Here is a 24,236-nt window from a genome sequence, read left to right as displayed (position 1 = left end):
ATCGCGACTGCACGACGGGGTAGAGAAATCGTTATGAATTTAGGCCGATTCTTAGAGAACACGCTTAAATTCGAATTCTACAATTCACAGTGACGAGTATGAATGAGTTTAAATTCTTCAAAGCAATGTTTGTATGAATGTCTTAAATTATTTTGCAGCAACACGTAGTGGATTCCAGCCAATAGTATTCGGAAGAAAACAGAAGCTATTTTTCTTTTGACTTAATTTTATGAAATAGGTACAAATTCCTCTCAACTTGCGCATATACAACACACTCACACAATTACACTATTATTTTTAAACGAGAAATGCTTATATAGATTTTAGATTCACACACTACACACTCGAGTTTTGTTAAATTTAAGTAGAAAAATACTGCTTACTTTTAAATAGTAAAATAGTAAAATGTAAATTTTAAATGCCAAAATTTGTGCTTCATTTTTTTGTGTATGCCTAAATCTAAGAAGAAAATTTTTGAATTTATTACCAATCTAAAAAGGAAGATTATCTTATCCCTCCACATGGGAGTTTTACAAAATCACACGTACATTTGTTTAAAAATAATTCAAGAAAATAGCTTACTGTTTCCATTCACCCGTTGGCGGACTACGGCGTTTGCATTATAGAGAGAAGTTCACAGTGGAGTTCTAATTTTACATGAACACGATATGGAAGGTGCCACACAACAAGCTTCCACCAATGTTCATTTCATCACAACGCGAGTGGTTAATTCAGTTACTGAATGGAAAATCGTTTAGTTGGATGGATTATGTTTTGCTTTGCGAAAAACCAACCAAAATTCACAGATGATGTTGTTCTGAACTTCATAATCACAACGGAACGCACACTGAACGCTTGGGTACAATCCAGTAGGAAAAAGGGAAACGTTTAGATGGTTGATGAATGAATAGAGAGCAAACACTTGGTCACTGTTGTTTGATTTTAGTTCCTTTCCGAAAAAGAACGATTAGTGGGTTTTCTTGATATCACACGCATAGAATCACTTCCAGAATTGTTCTTGTGGTTTGGTTTTTTTTCTTTTACTTCTTTGAAATGTATCACAATCTGACGCTATTGCTTCGCACGTGTTTTTTGATTGTTTATTGCTTTAGAAGCAGTTCTTTTATTTTGGTATTCCAAAACCTGATCACACACAGTTATGTCACGATAGTTTTCTTTGACTTCAAAATGCTGCTCTCACCCTAGGAAGTAAGGGAAGAGAGTAAGTTGAAATTAATCAATCGCCTTTCAACGCTCGCTTGGTGTTAGAGCCAGCAGATAGATACAATTCTGTAACACACCAAAAGATCCAACAAAGTCGTTGTAGGTTGAAGGGAAAATTGAAGATCATCACAATTGTGCTTTGTTTTCTTGAGGTTACAATTTACATCCAGCCATTGGATAATCACGATTTGATGTGTGTGTGTGTGTGTTTGTGTCCGGTACTTATTTAGATTCGCTCGGAAGATGGCGACCAGGTGCGTCACAGTTAGTACATTTCACATAGAATCTACAAACGGTCGGAGAAAGAGGTTTAGAATTTCATCGATAACATTTGCTTTAATATTGACTTTGCCATTATGAGTGACGATTATTGAACGCGTTGTTGGGCGGAAAATGGGGTGCAGAATACATCAAAACAAAATTAAAAGCTTCAAAAACCGTCATGAAAGTTCATGTGCTGAAGAGAATATTATGATGCAAGTCTACATAGTCAAACAATCTTTAGACGTTTTTACGCTCTTCCTACGGGTTGGTACAGTTGATTGTGGTAAGTATTAATGCAATACGTGGATTCTCTTCTCCAACTAATCCACGTACCACGTACACCAACTAATAGTATGATTACAACCAATCTCGAAACCTTCGAAGAATACATTTCGATTTCTACACTTTAAATGTAACATAAAACATCAATACTAAACACATGATTATTGTAGCAAAAAGGGTAATTGAACTTTTAAATGTGCTTGCAAACCAAAGTGTATTCGTATGCTTGATCCACAAGTAAGTGATCTTAACGCGCTTACTTTACAGCTCAACGATACGATTAGCTCGATTGTTGTCTCTTCTTGTTGTCTTCCTTTCAAGTGTCTTAAACATATAGCATGCGTATATCCGACAAATGGTTCATATACACATAATGATAGGAGGTGCATTTGGGACTAAGAGCTACGAATAAAATGGTACTACATTTGTATACATGTGCTAGTTGTTTTGTAGGAATATTTGTTCGTGCCGCTTTCAACCTTGTCACAGAATCGCCCTTCAGCCCCTTTAACTTCTAGGTACGTGTGGTTGCTTGTATGTGTGTTGTGTTTCTTGATAAATCGTCTTCCAACGAAACCCTTAATCGCTTACATACTTTTTTAAACATAGATTTACTTAGAATAAAAACATAAAGTTGCAAGTCCCATTACTGTACGTTGGCTTACAAGGGCTAGCTTAGGATTGTTATTTAATTGATAAGGAATATTTAAGAGAATAGTTTTGTTAGCCCGATTTTTAATGCGACATGTGCTACCCAACACACATGTGACCAATAAAAAAAAAACAATGTTCAAAAGTAAATAAAGAGAATTCTTGGGAACCGCTAGTTTTGAGAACGTGTGTTTTTTTCTGTACGTGCGCGTTCGATAGAGTGTCGGTTGAATGTATATTTGGTGGCATGTGACATTGTTAAGTGAAAACGTGATCAATTGTGACATGTAAAAAAAACTAAAATAAACAATTATAAGCAACAGGTTGTGATGATGTTGACGACGATGATGATGATGATTATGATGATGACAACAATGAACAGATGTAATGGTTGTGTAATGTTCTATAGCAATAAATATTTATCTCTTGCGTGTTGTTGACACGCGCGCCCACGCGCTCACTACCTAGCTCTCACTCATCCAGTTATGCTCATCGTGTGTGTGTGTGCACTTTTTTTTTCATACAGTAGTATTGTTGTCGTTACATTCAGTTGCTTTCTAAATTATTGTTCAACCGTTTGTTATTTCATAATTCGACACATGCTTCCATAAATTAACTCCTTCCAAACGGATGTAATCAGAGCGTTATGGAAATAAAACGTTAACTGATGATGGCAAAAAAAATTGTATATTCACTGCAAAACTGCACTGGCAAAAGAATGGACTTTATTTTATTGTTTTACAATACACAGACCGCTTTTTCTCCTCTAAATTGCTTCCTGCAAAACATCTCCTTGATTAATATTGAATTTTCTCTACCTCTTTAATGTGTTTGAACAAAGTGCATTTCTTACAAGCAGTGTGTGTGTGTGTGTGTCTGATTTAGAGTTTCTTGCTCTTGAGTTTTTTAATTGTATCTTTTTTTCTTTTTAAGTTGGATCATTACATTGATGCGTCGTCTATATTCGCTGAGTGTTTTCACCCTGAAAAGTTCACATGGTTTTGTTGTTTGACTGTATTCTTTTATCTTATACATATTCGTTTTTTCTTCTTCTTTTGCTTCAATATTACAATAATCCTGATTCGTTTAATGTTATTATGCTGTTTTTGTCATCAACCTACAGTCACTATTCACTAATGCTAGGTAGTTTACATGTTGCATTTTTTTTTTTGTTGCTTCTTCTATTGTATTTAAGATTACCAATTTGTATCTATAATATGATATTTTGGTGGTAAATAAATATTTTTGAATCATTTATTTTTTGCGGGTCCACGAACATGTTTTAAGTTCCTCTCCCTCTCCACTAACTCCATTCTCTGTGTATCGTCTCTTCTGCTTTGCTTCATTACCTTTATCATAATTTGTTGTCACAATTGGTGAAGTCCTTTCGTTACTTCTAATACCTATGCAGTATTTGTTTCAAGTCTCTTTACTTCAGTTCTTTGCCGTACCGATTAAATTTAGCGTAAGTAAATGCTCCATTCTTCAGCGGGTTTTTCTTTTGTTTTTTTTTTAAATATTTTGTGGGCTAGCTGTAGGTGAGGTAATTTTCGTTTTCGATTTTACGGTGCATGAATGTGAGGTTTGCGTTTATGGCCTGTTATTCCTTTTCTTTTTCGTAATGTTCTATGCAATTCAAGTATATCAGCTACCCTGATACACCACTACAAAGTGTGGACAGTAAATTTTGCATGACGTTTCTATGTTTTACATTCAATTATGTGTTTTTCTTATACATTTGTATTGTGTATGTGTGTTAGTGTATTGGAGTGTGTGTGTGTGTGTATTGAAAGACCAAAACTCTACTGACATTTATTAAATTCAATATATTTTAGTTAATCTACCTCTAGTAACTGTTGGATGGGGGATGAAAATAAGCATTTACACACCACCTTTGAGAGTGAGAAGTAAATCTAGTTCTCAATCCTTTCAAAATAGCTGTTTGCTTTGTTTGTGTGCCTGTCTTTTTAAGTACTTTAGCTATAAAAAGACAAATGTAGCACGGAAAGTTAATAGTACGCAAAGTATATCACCTTTTCGCTTGTTTATTTTCGTCGGGACTATCGCAATGAATGATTGGAAATGTTCATACTTCAAAAATGTCACATCGAATCGTTTCGTTCTAGCGTAATGGGTGTAATTTTAATTCTAACAGATTCATCATAATCATTAGTCTTTTTGACGAACACACACAACACACGCGCCTCATTTATTTACTCTCGAGGTAAAGGGAATGAGTAGGGTGTATTCTGGATGCTCATTGCTGTTGTTTATCGTTCGAATTACATTTAAGATTATTAGTGCGCTCTGATGTGTAAATGAAAAAGGAAAAGTTCCAGTCTTCTGTATTTCCGTTGATCCTAAATATTATCTGTATGGTTTACACCGATTTACGCGCGACAGCGAACATATATAATCCAGTCTTCCACAAATCACCACCCATCGCACACCACCTATATCCTTGTGGGGATACGACGAATGGGGTCGTAATTTTTGTTTTCCTAATCCGCGTTTCGTTTCCGTTATGAATTAAGTGTTTACTATAAGTGTGTTAGAATCCCTTTCTAAATTGTATATTTCATTTAAATACCGCTCACATAGGAAAGCATTCGCACACGGAAAATCTGTACTGGCAAGCAAAGATGTAAATCTCCGATAGTTGTATTTTTTGGGAGGGAGGAACGACGACTTGGAATAAGGGATACATTGAATTATATGCTTGAGACGGACCAGAGACAAAAATGTACATTTTCATACGTATTTCTTTTGTTTTCGCTCCTTTAGTTTGCTTATTCGCTCGGTGCTGGAAGTGGGTTGAGTCCAAGGAGAAAACCCCTCTGTTGCCGATTTTACAGCACACACCTTGGAGAAGGAAATTGTTTGTCTCAAGCAGTGAGAATGATTCTATTGATAGCGCCATTTGTAAGGAAGTCAAAGCAGATGATTTCACTCGATTTGGTCCGCTTACCAGCTCTCTTTGTTCGCACGCGCCGCCATCATTACTCTCAACCTGTCGTAGTAACCTGACCGTTCCACCGACACACCATCAACCCCATTTGGACCATAGGTAATCATGTTGCTTTTTTTTTTTTTTTAATTCAAAATTGTATTTAAAAAGGTTTCGATTTGGGTAAACTTAACTTAATTCATTAAAAGCGTGTGGAAAATTTGAGTCTAAGTCTCAAAATGCGTATTAAAACTTCAATTTTTTTCATCTCCGAATGGTTGAACATTTTTTCCGAATTTGTAACACATTCCGACAAAATACGCACATTTAAAAGGGTGTGTTGTGTGTTATATTATACGGGATCCAATATGTGTGTGTGTGTGTCTGTGTTTGTTTTTTTTTTTGTTGTTGTGATGTCTATATATTTATATGCCTACAATTGAATATCAATTAATCTAGCGATAATAATTATTATACCTGTTCGTTTCATCATCATCAATTTCATCACGTAAAAAAATGGCAGTTTAAGAATTATTGATTTGGTTTGCTTCGTCTATTGTGGTATTCCGATTATTTCTTTTTGTTTTTCTTGTCACATTTCACATGCTACATTTGTCCACTCGACAACGAACGACAATAAACGCACAGTTACTCGTATCGAACCGGAGTAATTTCAGTACAAGCCTGGATCGAGAAATGATTTTGGCAAAGATTTTGTTTTCCATTTCTGTTGCTCATTTTTATGTGGGTTCAATGTTTTAAATATCACATATCAATTTATGCATCTCGCGGATTTTTCGTAGCCATAGGACCGTGTGTGTTGAAATTTTTTGAGGAAAAAAATTGAACCCATGCCGATTTTTCTGAAATAATACTATACATAACAGATGCTTAGTCTCGCTGTCATGTTTGTCAGATCTAGAATTTGTTTCATTGAATTTCTCGTGGAATAAAAATGCCGATTAGAACGCGTATTAGATTGCTTTTAATTTTAAACCCTTTATACACATTTTCCCAGACACTATTGCTAAATTTTTGTTCCAATTATTTGTTGTTTTAAGGACAATTTCAACTAAAGAAAGGATTAAAGTTGTAGAGTGATGCATGCCGCACACTTATAAACAAGACTTATGTGCATACCTACGTTGAATAGTACGGATTTGTCATTTTAGATGTTTTCTTCTTCTTTCCATTGGGTAGATCTCTGTAAGTTTTCACTAAAAAAGTAGCATCCAGCGTCAAAAAGGAACTGTACCAAAAAGGAACATAGACAGCTAACCAGATAAACTTTGCTTCTCTCCCTTTTTTTCTTACAAATGAGGGCCAACAGAAGACATGGACTAAGAACAAATGTTACTAGTTTTATATTTGATTTAATTTGTACTTCAAGCATGTATCTATTTGTCTGCACCTACACTTCCTACATAAAATACGTTTTATCCTCCCATCTTTTTAACTAAACCAACAAAGAACACAAAAAAACAAAAGAAATTGAAACTTCCAAAGCCATTGAATATATGTTTCATCATGGTGGCCTACTAGAAACGTTTCCATCCGGAATAAAACTGCTATATTTATGATACAACAGATCGAACGCATCAATATGTTTGGGCGCGCTTCATTCGTCTTTCTCTCGGTGTTGTGTCCGTCCATGCAACCATGAGTTGAAAAGATCCATACGAAAAATTAAAAACAACAAAACAAGAACTTGTAGCGGGCGTCTCGATCCCTAAACCACTTTGCTAACATAAGGTTAGATGCCGAATGACGAAGGAGTACGAAGTAGGAAATAAAATATAGTCAGTAAGATCTCAACCACTAAACCACAAAGAGTTGGAGCATCACCATAATACGACCGTCCGAACCCCAGTGCGAAAGTCAACCCCAAAACACTCTTCGATTACGCGTTAGATAATCACTCTTCCAGCAGTAACACACAATCGAAGTAACGCGGAGTCTCTCGGTACGCACAGAGATTTTTATGTCTATTTCACCTTTGTACCAGGGTTCAAAATATTAAGGTGGATTTGCAATTACTACTTGACGTGACGTACAGGAGGGTTCATATTTCAATTAGCATATAACCAGGTTATTATAATCGGAGATCCTCATCAACAGATCGTAAAATCAAATTAGCGTTTGACAACACCGGGAGTTTTGCTTCGGAACATACACATATAAAGGTTCACTGTAAAAATGTTACCTGAGCTAAATTTGTATTTTTCTTGCTTGCGACTGTGGTCATAGTTTGTGTTGTTGTATGTGCTATGAGTCTTCCGCGAAGCGCTAATTGTAGCCTTGTGGAAATATAAATTGAGACTTTCTTTTTAAAATGCACTCTCCCACAAACCGTTAGTAAGTGGGACACAGTCCATAGCATTTTTTTTTTTCAGTGTATATATGCTAGTCCAAGTGGGAGTCTTGTGCAAAAGAAGTTGTAACATTTGTTTTTCTTTTGTCTGTTGTGTTGAGCACTTTTCCGCCACGTTGCGCTTCTCCGCCATTTTCCTATTTCTTATTTGTGTGTTAAGATTTTCTTCACTTTGAGGTATATTGGTGGCATGTTTTTCGTTTGTAAATTTGTGTTTTTTTGTTGTTGTTCTTCTGTTAAATTGCGCAAGCAAAACGCACTACTACAAAGCTGCAACTACGAGAGGTTGTGGTATGCGTCCCTTCTTCCTTGTGCAATCGAAATTCTACCACCGTTTTGTTGTTTGTACAAAGTTTGAGGTTAAATGCGTTTCTTGTTTTTGCTTGTCCATTTTGTTTTACTCATCATGTTATCATGTTTGACCCGGTATTTTTAATGGTAGTTTTATTTGTGACTGTATATTGCTACAACTCTAATACTACTTCAAATTTGTCTATGTAAATCGCTGTCCGGTAAGAAACGTCTCAGAATATGTTTGTTTAATGTTTGGCTAGTTTTGTTAAGTATTTGCATCATATGATCAAATGGTTTTTTTCCCTCTTTTTGCATTTGCATCAACTGTGTAGCAGTTGTTTTGTGCAATTAAGAGTTTAATGTTAGTCATTCTTAGTCTCCCCTGTGCAAACTGCTGCCTGCCACAAAATGGCTCTTTGTAGCAAAAAATTACGTAACAGAGAAGATCAATTTTCTGCTTTAACTAAATTTTACTTTATTTTTGTTCAACAACATTCGCTCCAAACAAATGCGAAATTAGTAACGGAAATTGTTAACTAAAATGTCTATTTATTGTATAGTAATCGATTGAATGTACAAGTGGAAAAGTAACAAAAACACTTCATTTGGTAGATAAACCAAAATTGCAAGCAACCAGCTGATCTCCGGATTGATCCCAGCTAGACTTCAAGATAGATTCTCTAGTTAATTGATTAATTTATTAATGGGAGGAGGGGGTTCTTACATCATATACCACATAGAAGCAAGATTCAGGAGTGAAAACGTTGTTCATTTTCAAGATTATCTGTACATTTGATCATACTGCGAGGATACAAGACATGGAAGCAAAACTTAGAGCTGGACAAACTTGTAATGACAAAGATTACGGTACATACTATATCTTCTAACTTTAAGGTTAACATATGAATTGAATGAATCTGCTGCTTCATTCCTCAATCCCTGGGTGCACCCGCTCTTCAGTGGATCGGCCAAGCAGTCGTATTTGTACGTGTTGCCATCAGATGATCTGAGTTGTTGTAATAATAGCGATTCCCCACAAAGCCATTGCTCGCGCTTATTTTGCAATATGGCATGTGGGATGCTTTCTTTTTTTTATATTCTTTATTTAAAACTTTATAAAACATAAAATTAAAACAATCGATATTAATTTATGTATTTAAACTACTCATGATCCAACCTACTGAAGAACGGATGTACAGGGTTTGCGCTGATAGCGAGGGCAGATGTGTTTGACCATCAAGAGACATCGAACTACCTTCAACGATAGATAGAACGTTTGCGGGTATGATTTGGAGCTAATTTAACTACTTACAGATGTCAATCAGAAAAACGGTAGTGTTTTTTTCTTGCCCCTCCATTTCTTCTTATTTGTGTTACGATAATTGTTAACAGAAAGGGATGGTATCTTACCCTAACTGTAGTCCGGGGTAATGTTATGCTTTAAACTGGTATTTATAGAAACACTGGTATTAACAAGGATATGTTTCAACAAATCGTAATCGATCATATAGAAAGTTCGTACCTCCGTCGCTTCAAGTAGATATTGAAGACTGCATTTCGGTGACGAATTCTTTTCCCCTTATACCCTAGTCCTTGTTAAACAACCAAGACTTACGTGTCTGCTTAGAATCAATTCATCTTAGCAATTCTAAACGTTATGTACATGCAAATTTGAAAATAATTTCCATATTCCACAGGAACGTACGTAAAACTGTGTATACAAGCGCAAAACCCACAACGCGACAAAAAAAAGTAAAACAAAACCTGATCAACACCGGCTGTCTTATCTGTGCATTCCCCCCATTCGCTTTACACTGTGGTACTATGTAACATCCAAGCTGCTCGTACCGAAATAAATTTTGAAACATCCAATTATTGCTCGGAAAAAGTTTCTGTTTTAAACATTATTGCCTTGTCTGGGACTGAAGTGTTTGTTTCTAATCGGCATTTTCTATTCGTGGGAGAAATTTAGAGACAGAATAGCAAATGTAACTAATTGAGGAGAAAGACGATATTTTACAACCACACGCATCCGTTTGCTAGTTTGTTTGAAATGTTTTAAACCACATCACACTACAATAAATGTAAATTTGGTATGATTATATGAACAGTGACTTCTACTGGCTTTACACACACTATATCTAAAAGTTTCGAAATTTCGTTTCAGGAATACATAATTTTATGAAATATGCTCAATTTTTGAAAGCCAAAATAACAATCTTGGAGCCCTAAAAATGATGTTAAAACTGAACGTAAGAGAGATGCATCATATCAATTTTCAATGTGAGATTGTAAACGGGTTCGATCAGTCCTTTTTCATTGTTTGAGGTCCTATTACTTTGTTTTCGATTCGATTTGGCGTTTTTCCGAGCATTTTCATTTGGCCAATTTGTGCGCGCACACAAATTGAGCCCGAATTTTGATTTACAGTCTAATCCAATAATTTCACACCTATGTTCCATCACACGCTCGTGCGCCACTCTGCCAATACATTGACGACACACAGTACCAGAATGTAATTATATTTCTTGTATATTCCCATCCCAAAATATCTCAAAACGCAAGCCAACGGGTGTGCGTGTGTGTGCCCTGCTACTGCCTAGCATAGCCCGTCCGCTTCCCGAAAAAGTGCAAACACAAAAAAATACCAAGTTTTTAAAACTCGCTTCTTAAAAATGCATCGAAAAAGGAACATCGTCCAAACGTAATCACCGCTAAGGTAATAGCTTTCGATCACTGGCAGGAACACCCCCAGGGGAGCTGGGGAAGGGTCCTCCTCATATCCTTTTTTTCCTTATTATCAAAAAATGTATCGTTCTGACACCCTCGTCATTTGCTTTGCTGGATCACAATTTGCTTTTTTGTTTGTCATTTGATGCCTTAAGTTGTGTGCACGCTTCTCGTCTGCTCCATCTTTTGTAAGTACACATAATATGTGTACTCACTGTTAGAGGGTAAAGATTTGATTTTGTAATTCTATAACACATTTACGAGTACAATTCGAGCACTCATCGAGCCGCTCGCGTACTGTTCCGTTTGTTCTTATCAAAGAAGGAAAAAGAATTGTTCACGCACAACACAAAATGTAAGTAAGCAATGTAAAAATGCAAACCCACACATACATACACACACAAACATCCGACCAAACACAGCTAATGTCCATTCAGAATCGTACATTCGTTTTGGGGGTGAGTCCAATTCATCCATGCACACAATTCACACACATCTGTGGGAGGTTGTTCCGCGACGCGTTTTTTTTTTTGCCACTTACACCGTACGCGGATATACCCGAACACGTTCATTCATATTGCTTTCTAATCGTGCACTGAATCGTACGCTATTTACATGTAAAAATGTACTCCATTCGGTAGTATGCCATTTTACAGTGAACCATAATCACGCATACGTACCCACTAAGCCTAAGAATGATTACTTACTGCTAAACTCTATTAATCTTACACCTCTATACTACTCTCTCGGTGTTGTGGTAGATGTTGTTGATGTTACATGTTGCCTGATATTAAATGTCTTAAGCCATGAATTCTCCAAAGCTTTTCTACGACCTTTTTTCATCCTCCACAAGCAAATACCCAAGCTTGTTCTTCGCTAAGGAGAGTTGGAGTAAAAAGTTATGCATTATTTTGAGAAGGATACGACGACAAACCTCTTCTTTCACAGTTTGACAGTATTATGTTTTTCCTTGTAATTACACTCCACGATCGGTGTCGCTTTCTTTTTCGCTTAACTTTCTTCAATGATTGTGTGCATTTGTCGAAACGCAATTCCTAACCTCGTTCGTACAGACTAACAGAAAAAAGGCCCAGAGCACCGTCGGCGTTCGCGGCACAAATCGCCAAATCCTACCGAAACACACGCACGGGAGCTGCTGGACCGATTATAGTCCCTGAGGTTACGAAGTACATAAAACTAAAGACAATAACATAACTGTACGAGTTTTCCTTATCGATCGATTAGATGGCTAGTATTTGTTTTGAAAGGGAGAAGCTTTGTGAATTTAAATACTAAACGTTGCGCCAGAGGCCCTACTCTCGATTATAACTACATTTCGTTTACGTTAAATGTATTTTTATATGCAGCGGTGGTAGATGTCGCTTAACGTACTGTTACAAGACACATAAACATATACTTTAGTTCATGCATGTTACCTTAACTGTAACCGGGTTGTGTATTCCTTTCTTTAGATACTTATTCAAAACGACGATAAATTTACTTTTACATCTAACAACCAAAATCATACTCTTTGCGAGAGATAGTTGATAAATTCTTACACATATAAGGAAGAAACGATACTGAAACAATGTACTTATAACTGCAAAAATCATTCCCCGTCTTTTACGCTAGAATAACTATATATGGTGTAAAACAAATGGTGAACGAAGGGCTTTCGATTGAGATTAAACTGTGCTAAATAATAAAAAAAAAGTGTAAATAGTTCTTTTTTGATAATCAACAGAACATGTCTCCCCAAAAGTATCTATCAGAAAAATAAAAACAAAAAGAAAACAAAATAATCTAACGAACAACTTGCGAATCATTGCTATATTGAAAAACGGAAAAAAGACCATTTGGAAACAAAACCATAAAAAATAGAACTAAATAACAAAATTGCTCTAAAAGTGAGGCTACTACACTTTCATCATCGAAGAAACTTGGAGACACAGTAAACAAATAAAAGAAAACCAGTCAAAAAAGAAACAAAAACAAATTGTCTAGTTAAATATATTAAGATAATTTATGACATCATCTGAAGCCATCGCCATGAACGAACTGGCGGTGCATGTGTCATGTTTTTCTACCGTCCCACCCTTGGTAATGTCGCTACCCGAGTTTGAATTTGTGACAGGGCAAGCGACTGATGACTCGCCCATACGTAGCGATCGTAGGACACTAATGTTGCTACCACTGATCGTTGAACCATCCACACCGGATGACCAGGGTGTGTTTGTCCAAAGGGAACTAAGCTTTGGTGTAGTATCGAGCACATTGTCCGTAGTAGAGGACAGTCTGCCACTCATCGATTCCTCTATTCGCAGAAATTGAGATCCAACCATATACGGTTCTCGAGTACTACCGGATGGAACATCGGAGCGCCAAACGTGATGGCTACTGGTGGCAGCAATAGCTTCATTCATTTCGCCCGTCATACCCGACGATGATGCGGGTTCCGGTGCCGACCAGATAGACTCTAATGGCTCGAGCGTAGGCTGAGGACCACTGAGCAGTCCGAGCTTGCTTTCCCAGATACTTGTACCAATATTGCCACCGGCACAGGTGGACGGGAGTTTGGGAAGGATTGCGGAATCGTTGTGTTGGGAAGAAGGAATACAGGGTAATTGCTGCATTGGTGAAGACACCAACGAAGTTGGTGTTTTGTTGGCAGTGGATGTTGTCCAAGGGGTATACAATTCTTTACTTAAGCTAGTGTACAACGCGTTCGAGGTAGGGTTTGTTGTAACTGCACTAGGAAGAACCATTGCCGGTTTTAGGGATGCTGGTGAAGGACTCACCAAAGATGATGCCGCTGCTACTGCTGACGGTGACGGTGGTGCTGGACCCCACAGCGATTTATTACCCCAGATAATATTTTGCAGGGCTGGCTGAATAACAGTAGAATCAATTTTCGATACTGTACCTGTCACAATCGTTTTGTTGTTTAGCTGTTGCTGGTGAGCAGTGATGGAGTTGCCAGCATGAATTTGTTGCTGCTGCTGCTGCTGCTGCTGCTGCAGTTGCATGTTGTTACACAGGTTGGTGGTAGTAGCGGCCCGGCCGCCACCAACGTTGGAATCGCCACAGTAGGAAGTCGAGAAGCCCGAATCGTTGCTTGTGCTGCTGATGTTGCTAATAGTGCTGCTGTTGCTGAGATGACGCAGTTCCTGAATGAACGAATTCATTGCCGCGGAATCAGCGGCAGCTTTATCAGCAACCGTGCCTGTCGATGCAGTGCACGAAGCGGACGAACCGTTGAACGGTGACTGTTGCTCCTGACGTCCGGTAGCTTCCGTCAGCGAGCCACTGTTCACACTCGACTTGGGAGATTCCAACGTGGCCTCATGTTATGGCCAATGCTGGAAAAACTGCATGGGCTGCTTGGTGTAGCAGTAGGTCAGCGGCTTTACGAAATGATTGTCCTGCGCCGAACAGTACGGGCAGGACACGCTGTGACTGTAATCGCTGTAAAAGTTCAACCGTTGATTTGGAGACAGCATCAGTTTGAAGCAGTTGTTGCACTGAGAGGATAAGAAAATAAAACATTTTCATTAGACACAGCTTGGGATTAACTATAAAAAAGTAGGATAAACATATCTAGGTTCATTCATGCAAAACATACCTTTAATCGTTCAGTGCAGCATGGCATAGCAGCGAAAATGTCATAAGAGTACATGGTGCCAAGAACAAGCGACGAACCGTCCCACTTGTTCACACAAAATCTGCAAGAAAAAGGATACGGACAAACATATTAACATATTACAAACCAACAGCAAACAGTGCGACGAAGAGAAAGAAGATCAACTGCATGGCAATTAAAAATTAGTTTCATCAATCGTTTGCTGCATGCGATGTATGAGCAATAAACGAAACTACCACTTGCTAAACCAATCAATCATCTTACTGAAGAAACAACTAAGAAACTACAAAACAAAAACCCCCAGAGTCGAAAAAAGCACTATGGCTCATGAATATTCGGGTTAATTGACCGTTCAGAACAAGAATTTCCATGAAATTAATTCACTGATAATCCATCGCACACTCAGAATGGAGGCGCCTGGTGGTAGTCGTAGAGCACCATGTTCCATTAGATTAGCCTAGAGCATATCCGTTCGTTGGCTTGAGATGCAATTTGATCGGTTTTCGTTTACTTTGCCGCCTCTGACACTCTCTGGCTCCCCGTCTATCGTCTCCATTGGGTACTTCAATTCTGCCCGATCGCATCGAGACTCATCACCTTCTGCACCATTAGAAAAAAAGACTCGAGTAAAGTTTTTATATTTACCTGCACCGTACGACACGGTTTGGCTCGACGCCTTCCAAGCACGCCATGCAGACGGATGTCAGATATTGGACACGATTCTCGTACTTCACCTGTAGACAAGAAAGAAAACCAACACAGTCATAACACGTCCTAACGATATTTATGTTATGTAAAGCGATCTAATAAAGCCAAGGTTCGCGTAAAGGCATTAGCATAACCCTCGCCCACCACCCCTCCTTCCCGTCAGGGACTATAAGTTCTTGGTCCTTCCTCGCGGCTAGGTGTTGTGGGGAACCGTTACGTACTTAATCGTTTATTAATTCTCCGTATAGCATACACGACTCGGCCAACAGGTCCGGTCAGTCGTCTGACGTTCGTCTTTGTTCTTTTCGAAGCTAAAGCGTCAGAACCTTTGCACTGCCGAACCGAGTGGAGCACGGAAGCAGTAGTAAATCATGTACTGCCATTATAAACCATCGCGAGCGAACCTGACAACATTTCGACGGTACGATCCGACGCGACACAGTCATATGATGGGTCATTATGTCGTTGTGTTCCTTCTACCTAAGCCAAAGCACCAAAACCAGGGACAAGGGATGGTTGGAATAATTTTACCGGAATTTAGGTCATCAGTGACATTGACATTTTAGTCTAGGACTATTGGAAGTCAATCGTCTGCCGACCACCGAACGATGTAGCCACTTTTTTGTGTAGACAGCAAAATGTTATAGCTCTCTAACAGGGTGTACTTACCTCAATGCACCCTTTGTTGTGTTGTTTCGGGCTGAGAAAGAACGTTCCATCGACCAACGGGTACCGGTCAAAGACTAGCATCGGTTCCTCGCAAAGCACACACGCCACGCGACTCTTGTGCTGGGCGGCCAGCGAAGATAGAATGAAGAGACGCGTTTCGTCGTTTCCGTGATTGCCTTCGTCTTCAATCTGTAATGAAGATAAAGATAGAATAAGTATAAACATTAGTAAGACATTTATGTAAGTCGAATTATAGCACACGGTATGTTCAAGTGGTGACATCTTACAGTACCTAAGCGTTTCAAGCAATGTTAATTACACAACCTTCTTATATAAATTACTAAACAGATTCTTCAGTTCCCATCCATGTTTAAAGTAAAGCGACTCTACTTTGAACATTCCTCACACAAAACACACAAAATGTCAAAATAATTCCACGGATCTATCACTTCTCAATGCATTTCAAAACCCTCCTCTACCATTTCCTGGACCAAAAAAAAGGGCAAGGTACGATTTTGCTCAAGAATCTGTTTTGGTTTGCGGGAACGAAAAAAAAAACAGACGAAGAATGTACATAAAAAAGTTTTGCTTTCTTTGAAAGTGCATTGCCGGAGCCCAGCAGCAAATCAGCCGCCTCCTCCACACCCCAGGTTAAACTCGATGAAGAAAGTCATTTTTCATTAATACCTCTCAACTGCCGTACGTTCTTCACAGTTGCACGCGATCGGAGAGAGTTTTTATCAAACGACCAACCGACCAGTCTCTGCTGTTAAGGAAAAAGATAAACAACTTTTCCAGCCAGCAAAGTTCCGAAACACTGTCAAGCATTTTCCCGTGCTTGTGATGGTGTGTTCAAGCAGCTTACACTTCTTTTTTCGATTGATGGTACTGCGAACGCTTGGTGTGCTCCGGCTCGAGGAAATAAATGCTTTCCGGGGAGAAGTTTCATCCGCGCGCCTTCGCTTGCAAGTGGATGAGAACACTACTCGAAAGGAAATTTGAAATATCTCATTAAAATGCGTTTCCTTACTTAGGCGAAAAGCTGCTTTTCGAGCATTGGCACCGCCCGGCATTTAACGTTCGAATGGTTCAATGGCATACGCGACCAGCTGCTGGTCAATGCTGATGTTGCTCCGACTGATGGATGAAACGCGGAACAATATTCTTCCGCAAAGGGCGAGAGGTAAGTTATTAACGGTACACGGACACCAGAAACGGAACAACGTCTAGGGGGCTGGATGTTGAGAGACAAAAAGTCAAAGAATCATTGAAGCATGAGTGACAAGAACTTAAGGACTTGGGAATGTTCCGTAAGACGCAGAATGTTGACCCAGAAAAGACTTTCTCTCTTGGTTGGTCTTAAAAATGCAATGTCTCTCGCTAGTTGGACTGTAAAATACACACATTTTTGCCAGACAGTTGAAATTTTTGTCTCACAAATGAATTATCATGACAAACCGTCATTAAGACGTTGGCAAGACGACGTCTCTTTGTCACCTTACTAAGCTCGAATAAAATGGTGGACCAAGACACTCCTTGACGCGACAGCAGCACTATCAATAAACATTAAAATATTCCCATTTTCCTATAAAGCCATTCACTGTCTGAAGGACGGTTTCAGGTAGCTTCCAAGGTACAAGCTGTAGATTTTAATACATTTTAAAGATAAAATCGAAAAATTAGGAAACTCAGCGACTATATTTCAGTTCAGCTTCTTTGATGTGAAGATATCGTTTCGATGCGTATTTCAATTACATTTATTTACATTTGTGACTTCCATAAAGTAAAAGGTGAATCTCTTTATCACTGTTTTTCAACATGAAAAAAACTATGCAAAGACGCCCTCAAACACCATCAGCAAATCGAAACGGAAGAACAGTCGTCTTTAACGAAAAATACTAACATTTTATGTGTCTGGAATTTGTCGCCCTTTTTGGTCACATAATATTTCCTCACACGAGCGCCATTACATCGATTGTAACCGAAGAAAAATATTCCCCCATCAGGAAAACTAAGTAAAACGCTTTGAACAAAGGTTTCAAAGGAAAATCCCTCTCCTTCTTTGTATACACTCGCAGCAAACTGACTGCACATGCAGACTTCTTCCCACTGCTTATGAGAAGCGAATCGATGCAGCTTGAACGGAACCATCTATTTCCCTTGTTTATCTTCGTACTTTCATACTTTTCTTTCACTCCTGGATAAGATATAGGAAGAAAAAACTGAAAACAAAATTCAAAATAAAAGAAACAACTGTAAAAGGATTCGCGACGGAAATGGATTTTCAGTTAATTTTCATTCAGTTAAATATTACTTCGTCTTCAGTAACATCAAGGTTGTTCTAATCCTCCACCAAACAACGAATCGATTCATACATATAACCATAACCTTAATCCCTCTTAAGCAGGATAAGTTCGAAATTTCTCGACAAGAATATCGAAACGAATATAGATTGTCAAAACTCAAGCAAAAGCTCCCAACTAAACAAGTACACACTTATCTTAGGCGAACACGATTGCACAGCAACAAAACGGTAGGTTAATTTGCCTCTAAGCTACAAATTAAACGATTTTGGAATCTGATTACGGTGCGCAACTGTTTCTCGTGGGATAAAAAGGGCCATTCGAGCGCAATACAAACAGTCCGTGTAGTTTCATGGCGAAACACAAATGGCTGCTAGTGTCTTTTTGTTCATTTCACTACCCAACCAAGACGCCCGCTGCAGGTTAAATGAATGTATAACGCGCCGCACCAACCTCTCCACCGATGCAGCACGAAAAGCATTTCTATCAGCAAAGACCAATGTTTTTCAGTTTACCATCTTGCAGCTTTTCGTCCGTATAGTTTTGAACCTTAGAGGTTAAAGTGTTGTTTGCTTGTAGCGCCTTCATTTTCCTCCCTAAAGGGCACAAGTTGGCTGGCTGGCTGTTTGGTGTGGAGCAGCTGCAAAGAATCCTTGCACCAGTCGCGTAAGAACGCGCACGGAGACGGAAATGGAAATCAAACAAAGGACAAACACAGCGTGGGCGGTGTGGTGTGGTGAGCAAATCGCAGAAACGGAAGCAAGGAAAAGGGATAAATATTATTTTAAATTCTCGTCGAGCGCATTAAGCACCTGATCTTTTGCTTTTCCCCCATGTCTATTCCCACGCAATATACTTTTTTTGTAGCAACAACGGATTTAACTTTGCCTTTTGCTTATGTGAAGAAGGATGCTATATATACATATATTTCTTCTTCCCCAAGCTGTATTTATTATTTTTCTTCAACGCTTTTTACCCACTCTAGTCGCTACCAGAGTCCAGAAAAAAGGAATGAAACGGAGAAATCTTATTCACCTGGCAATTGGATGCATTCGCGAAGGAAATCGAACGGCGCAGGGAAAGTGCGCGCGGTTGAAGGTGTAAATGCTGTAGCAGCTATTTAAATATTTTAAACTCATGCTATGCATTTTTAACGAGGTCTTTTAAAACACACCCTCCACTTCTCCTTGGATGCAAAAAGCAGTCGGAAAAATCGTCGTACCCGTCAGTATTCGGTTTAAGCTTTGGATACGAGTGGTCGTTGTCTTCCGCTCGGGTCGGGCTATCAAATGGCAGAGGGAAATGCACCATTCATGCCACCTTTGCCAGGGTTTTTTTTATATACGTTTATCGGATTTTTCGGAGTAACAAAACCGATAACATCGCTTAACCTTTTCCTTTCTCACTGCCTTAATTTGTGGCCATAGCTTTTTGGCACGGTGCGTTAGATATTCAGGCTATGGAAGTTTTAACAAAAGGTACTCTTAGTTGATGGCAATATAAGAGGAAGCAAGCAGAATCTTAACAAACCAGTTCGAAATAGCTTTATCTCAAAGTTCATAAATGTCAAACAATGACGCTCTAACAGATTCTTTTCTGATTGATTTTCCCTAAGTCGCATTTAAAGTCATTTAATTCGACCATCAACAAACTTATCATTTGAAAAGAAAGCGAATCGAATATGTTAACCGTCATAAATATTATCATGAATGTCATCTGATACGTTTGATGTATCTTGTTGCTTTTTCATACCACAAAAATGCTTCACAATAAGCGGATGTGTGTTTCAATGAGATGTTTTGAAATTTTATGCACATTTAAGAAACATCATATACGCGATGCGCTCTGCTGTGATTATAACATTTCCTGCTTGCAACAAGCTTACTCCACGATAGTTCTAGGTACTCCTTTCCTGCAAAATGAAAAAAAAAAACCCCAAGTATTGCCTTCTGGTAAATGTTGATACTTCTAAACACCGTTCTCGACGCTGGAGCGTGCCGTGCCGTAACCATATTGTTACGAAAAGGGACAGCTTTTTCAAGAGCCGATTTTCTTTTATGAAATGTGAGCTCTAACTTCTGCTGTTCGACTTGTGACGACATCCGTATGATTGGCACCGGTTGAGCATCGTCCGTAAGACGACGGCAAAAGAACGAAAGCAAAAGAACCAAACTAACACGAAAATGATAGTCATCATCGTGAGTTTTAGTGCCATCTTTCACTCCGTTATGGTGCTGGTTGGAACTAGCAGCAAGAAGCACGAGAGTTTGGCGCAAGCAGCCAAGAGCGTAACCACCGAAAACTAACCACAGTGTAAAATACCGATTTGAAAGTAGACGCTCGTTGCAGCATTGCAGCAGGGTGAAAGTTTTATCTAGGGAACGCGTTTTCTTGCGTGGAGCTTGCTGAAGAAGGATGTATGTGCCGATGTAGAGTTAGAGAGAAGCCGTTCCTGTAACCGTCCGTCAATGGCAACAGCTTTTTGCGCTGCTTTTTCCCTAGAGCATCTGCTTTACCATTACCATTTGAACTTTATTCATTCGTGCGGCGCTGTGGAGTGGAGAAGCACATCCAGATTTCGTCGATGATCCTATGATCGACCATTTTCCTCTTCAATCTCATCATTTTCACTCCTCGTTGGATTCTATTAGAATAGAGCTAGGAGTTTCACTTCTGGCAACAAGCATGAACGGTGGATGTGAAGCAAAGTGACTGAGAAACTATCATCCTGAGACTTTATGCTCAAGCAACTCGACTACTAGAAGCTGTAGTTTCACTCCATAAAACCATTCAAGGGAATAATGTAACATTACGCGTTCCATGAGACGTTACACTTCGACACCCATTTTCTGTGGTCTGTGTTGCCCCATACAAGTAAAAGGAGAAAAAAATGATCTTCATTTTGTATTTCATATACTTCAAGTATCAGTAACAATTTGATGCTCACAATACAATTTTTGGAGAGAGAAAGCTTCTGGCATTGGACTCGTTTTTTGCCCTTTGAATTATTATCATGACGAGAGAGAGAGAGTTAATTAACAACACTCCACAGAAAATGATAAAACTCATTAAAAAAGATTAAAATGAAAAATCACTATGAAAAATGTTATTGTTTGAGTAACACCCATCTCAATTATTGTGAGACCGCGCTGGGGTTTCGCTAAGAATTCCTCCTACCGGATGTACCTAAGAAGATAAGAGACAGACATTTTCAATTCCTTTATACCGCACTACAAACTGTACTGATTTTCCATCAGAATTAACATTTTCCTTCCAACCATCCCTCCCTCTCACACAACGTTGGGAAAGCTTCACTTGTCTACATCACTCAACAAAGACTTCTCCACCGTGACTTGGTGCTTAGTTGTTTGCTGCATCCTCAATATCCTTTGCCATTGCAGAATTTTAGCAGATAAAGTTTGATTGTTGAAAATCGTATTCCCATGAATCGTAGTTAAAAAGAGTGCATTGATAACGAGACAGAGAAAACTCGGAAAGCATTGGAGGGGGAACACACACACACATCACGAAATGGAGCATCCTTCAGTTTGATTGAAATAAGATTACCAAGCAACATTCGATGCCGGATGCCGTGTTTCGAGAGTCTGTAAGTTTTCGTACAGACTATCCTTCTTCTGGACGAAACTAAATACGCATCGACGTCTGACACTATCATGAGTCGAACATCGGAAAGGCGTCTGGTAGACGGACAGATGCACACATTGCCGAGATGCAATTGGCTGGCTGCACACTGCAGCCATGTGTCAATGCGAGAACGCTCCATCAATATTGGATAGACGATGACTTTCGAAAACATGATGCATCCTCAAGTATCACACTTCAATAGAACCAACAATGGTAGACGAATCCTACGTACTTTATCGACTCTTTTCCTTGTAGTCTGGATCGCATATGCAAATTGGAATTTTTGTTGCTTCATTTGGGAACATCAGGAAAAAAAATTTAAGTTTATCAAAAAATTATCATCAATTTTCCAAGAACCACGGCATGCTGACAGCTTCAATCATCTGCCAGTTTTCGTGATCATTTAAAAACTAAGCAGTTAAAAAATGCTTCCACAACTACACTATCACAATCCGTTCCAAAACCACTTTCAAACAAGTTTTCCTCTCTTAGGTCTGGCCCGGTTGACGCGACGACATAAAGCCTTTATTCAAACTGTAAGCCACCCATCCGACGACAGTTAAAATTATAAACGAGTTGTAACAAAACATACTCACAAGGAAAAAAAACAAACGATCGCCCCTCTGACATGGTTATCGTTCTTTTTACATTCATGGTTGCTTTCCCGTGCTTGAGAGAAGACGCGTGAGCAAAATTTTAAACGTAAACCATCATAAAATGCGACACAAACGGACCCTCTTGTTTCGGTTAAAGGCGGTATACAAAAGCAGAACAACGCTGCTTGAGTAGTTTTCTACCGGTTCGTCCGCCGGCAGAACCCCAAAAATGGGGAAGAAAGTACAACTTCATAAATATATTAAACTTTGTCCTTCGTGTCAAAGTCGGCCTCGGTGGCTTCAGACAAAAGCCACATTAAATCCCGTCGCTGACAAACCAGAAATATCAAGTGTAAGGTTCATGACGATGGACCACGGACTGACGAGAGGAGCGGAAGACATGGAACAAGTTGGTGAAGCTGGCAAATTTATGTTTTTTTTTGTCTTCCTCGATTTATGAGTGAAAGCGATAATTTTGTGACAACAACTATACGAAGTTGACAAGAGCAGGAACTTAAACAAGTGTTTTATAGAGATGTCGTTATAATTTTCAAGCAATGATAGTGTACATTATTTGAAATATTAAAGCAAAAAAAACAACAAAGAAATTCTCTATCAACGAGTTCAATGGACTAGCTACCATCTTTAGTAAGGGAATAGTTCCATTTTGATGTACATTTAATTTGATAGGATTGTCAAATGGCGTCATGTTTCCGCACGATCGCTGCTCAACTGTCACCGTCATCAAATCGTTTGTATGTTTGCGGTTTTTTTTTACGATGACGACAAACATCCCGCACACTGAAATGGAAACGCCACAACGCGTCCCACAGTGCTGTTATCGTTCGTCGGCGGATCCTGATGTGCATTTAAACGAGCAACATTACGCTTCCGTCTCGTACTATCTCCAGTGTTTTCCATCTTTATCGTGAGGGTTTTCTCATGCAGAAGGATGGTGATCTCTTTAACCACATTTCCGTTTTTTTCTGTCACACCCGTTTTTACCTCACCACAAGTGAACGAATGCAAAGATTAAAAAGGTTTACAATTTTCCACCTCGATGGACCGTTTTTGCCCCAAGGGAGAACAGCAAGCAGCAAGAGAAACGCGTTGATCGTGTGATGGAGACGCCTGGTGTTTCAGTTGATGAATTCAAATGACACTGTTTAAGGAGCACACCAACCAACCATCGCACAGTGCAGGCTCTCACATAGCTTACTCAAACTATTGCTAGATAATCGTAATTTGTTTCCCTACCTTCACAGCACTGCAGAAATGCATCCCCGTTGAGAACATTCTGTCGTAACAGAGCGCGATAGCACGAACAAACGCGATGAGGTGACGATTGAATAATATTTAAATCAAAATGCAAATGGGCAGCGCGACACTAACCATCGCACGGGTGAAGACCACCAGAAGAGCTGTGGCTTGAATAAAAACGATGAACGGGAGCGACCGATGCACCAGAAAATGAAAATGATAATAAACAGTGCAAGTGTGCATCTCACACTTTGACCGAGCCGCAAAAAGTAAGTGAGATGAAAATTCCATCTTGTGCATATAATTGAATAAAGAAAAATTCCACTATCCTTAACCAAATCACCAATTATGATGAAGTTCATTGATGCTTTTTGCGGGCTCTCTATCCCTTGCTTCGCAGGACGATGCCCCAGGTGGTAACATTGAATCAAGGAAGGAAACATCACACCTTACTGGTGTTACTGTCAATATTGATTCAGTCAGCAGCAGCAGCAGCATCAGTGCTTCCCTGCAAATATACAACCCCGCACCTAGTCCGTACTTTTGCCACCTGACTGACTCCGGTTCTAATCGATCAAAAGAAGCACTGCGGTCTTTCTATTGTTTCTCGCCTCGTATTGATAGCCGCATCCGATTGAAGTAACTTCAGAGG

The 24,236-nt window shown here is 39.1% G+C and overlaps 2 protein-coding genes across 4 annotated transcripts in view; both read right to left on the bottom strand.

Moving 5' to 3' along the window:
- LOC126559185 (signal peptidase complex catalytic subunit SEC11A) overlaps positions 1-24,236 on the bottom strand; it is a 368,048-nt gene that overhangs the window by 126,113 nt on the left and 217,699 nt on the right. The window lies entirely within an intron of this gene.
- The window catches only part of LOC126559779 (headcase protein), an 86,846-nt gene continuing 76,427 nt past the window's right edge, over positions 13,818-24,236 (bottom strand). The window contains exons 3-6 of the mRNA XM_050215952.1: positions 15,781-15,969; positions 15,049-15,137; positions 14,386-14,485; positions 13,818-14,284 (exon numbers count right to left, since the gene is read on the bottom strand). Of these exons, the coding sequence (XP_050071909.1) occupies positions 14,111-14,284; positions 14,386-14,485; positions 15,049-15,137; positions 15,781-15,969 (552 nt within the window). The 3' untranslated portion in view covers positions 13,818-14,110. The remainder of the gene's footprint in view (positions 14,285-14,385; positions 14,486-15,048; positions 15,138-15,780; positions 15,970-24,236) is intronic.

Source organism: Anopheles maculipalpis, chromosome 2RL (genome assembly GCF_943734695.1).
Source record: "Anopheles maculipalpis chromosome 2RL, idAnoMacuDA_375_x, whole genome shotgun sequence".
Classification (NCBI taxonomy): Eukaryota; Metazoa; Arthropoda; class Insecta; order Diptera; family Culicidae; genus Anopheles; species Anopheles maculipalpis.
Note: the sequence above shows the minus strand (reverse complement) of the source record. Positions and strands in the feature narration are given on the sequence as shown.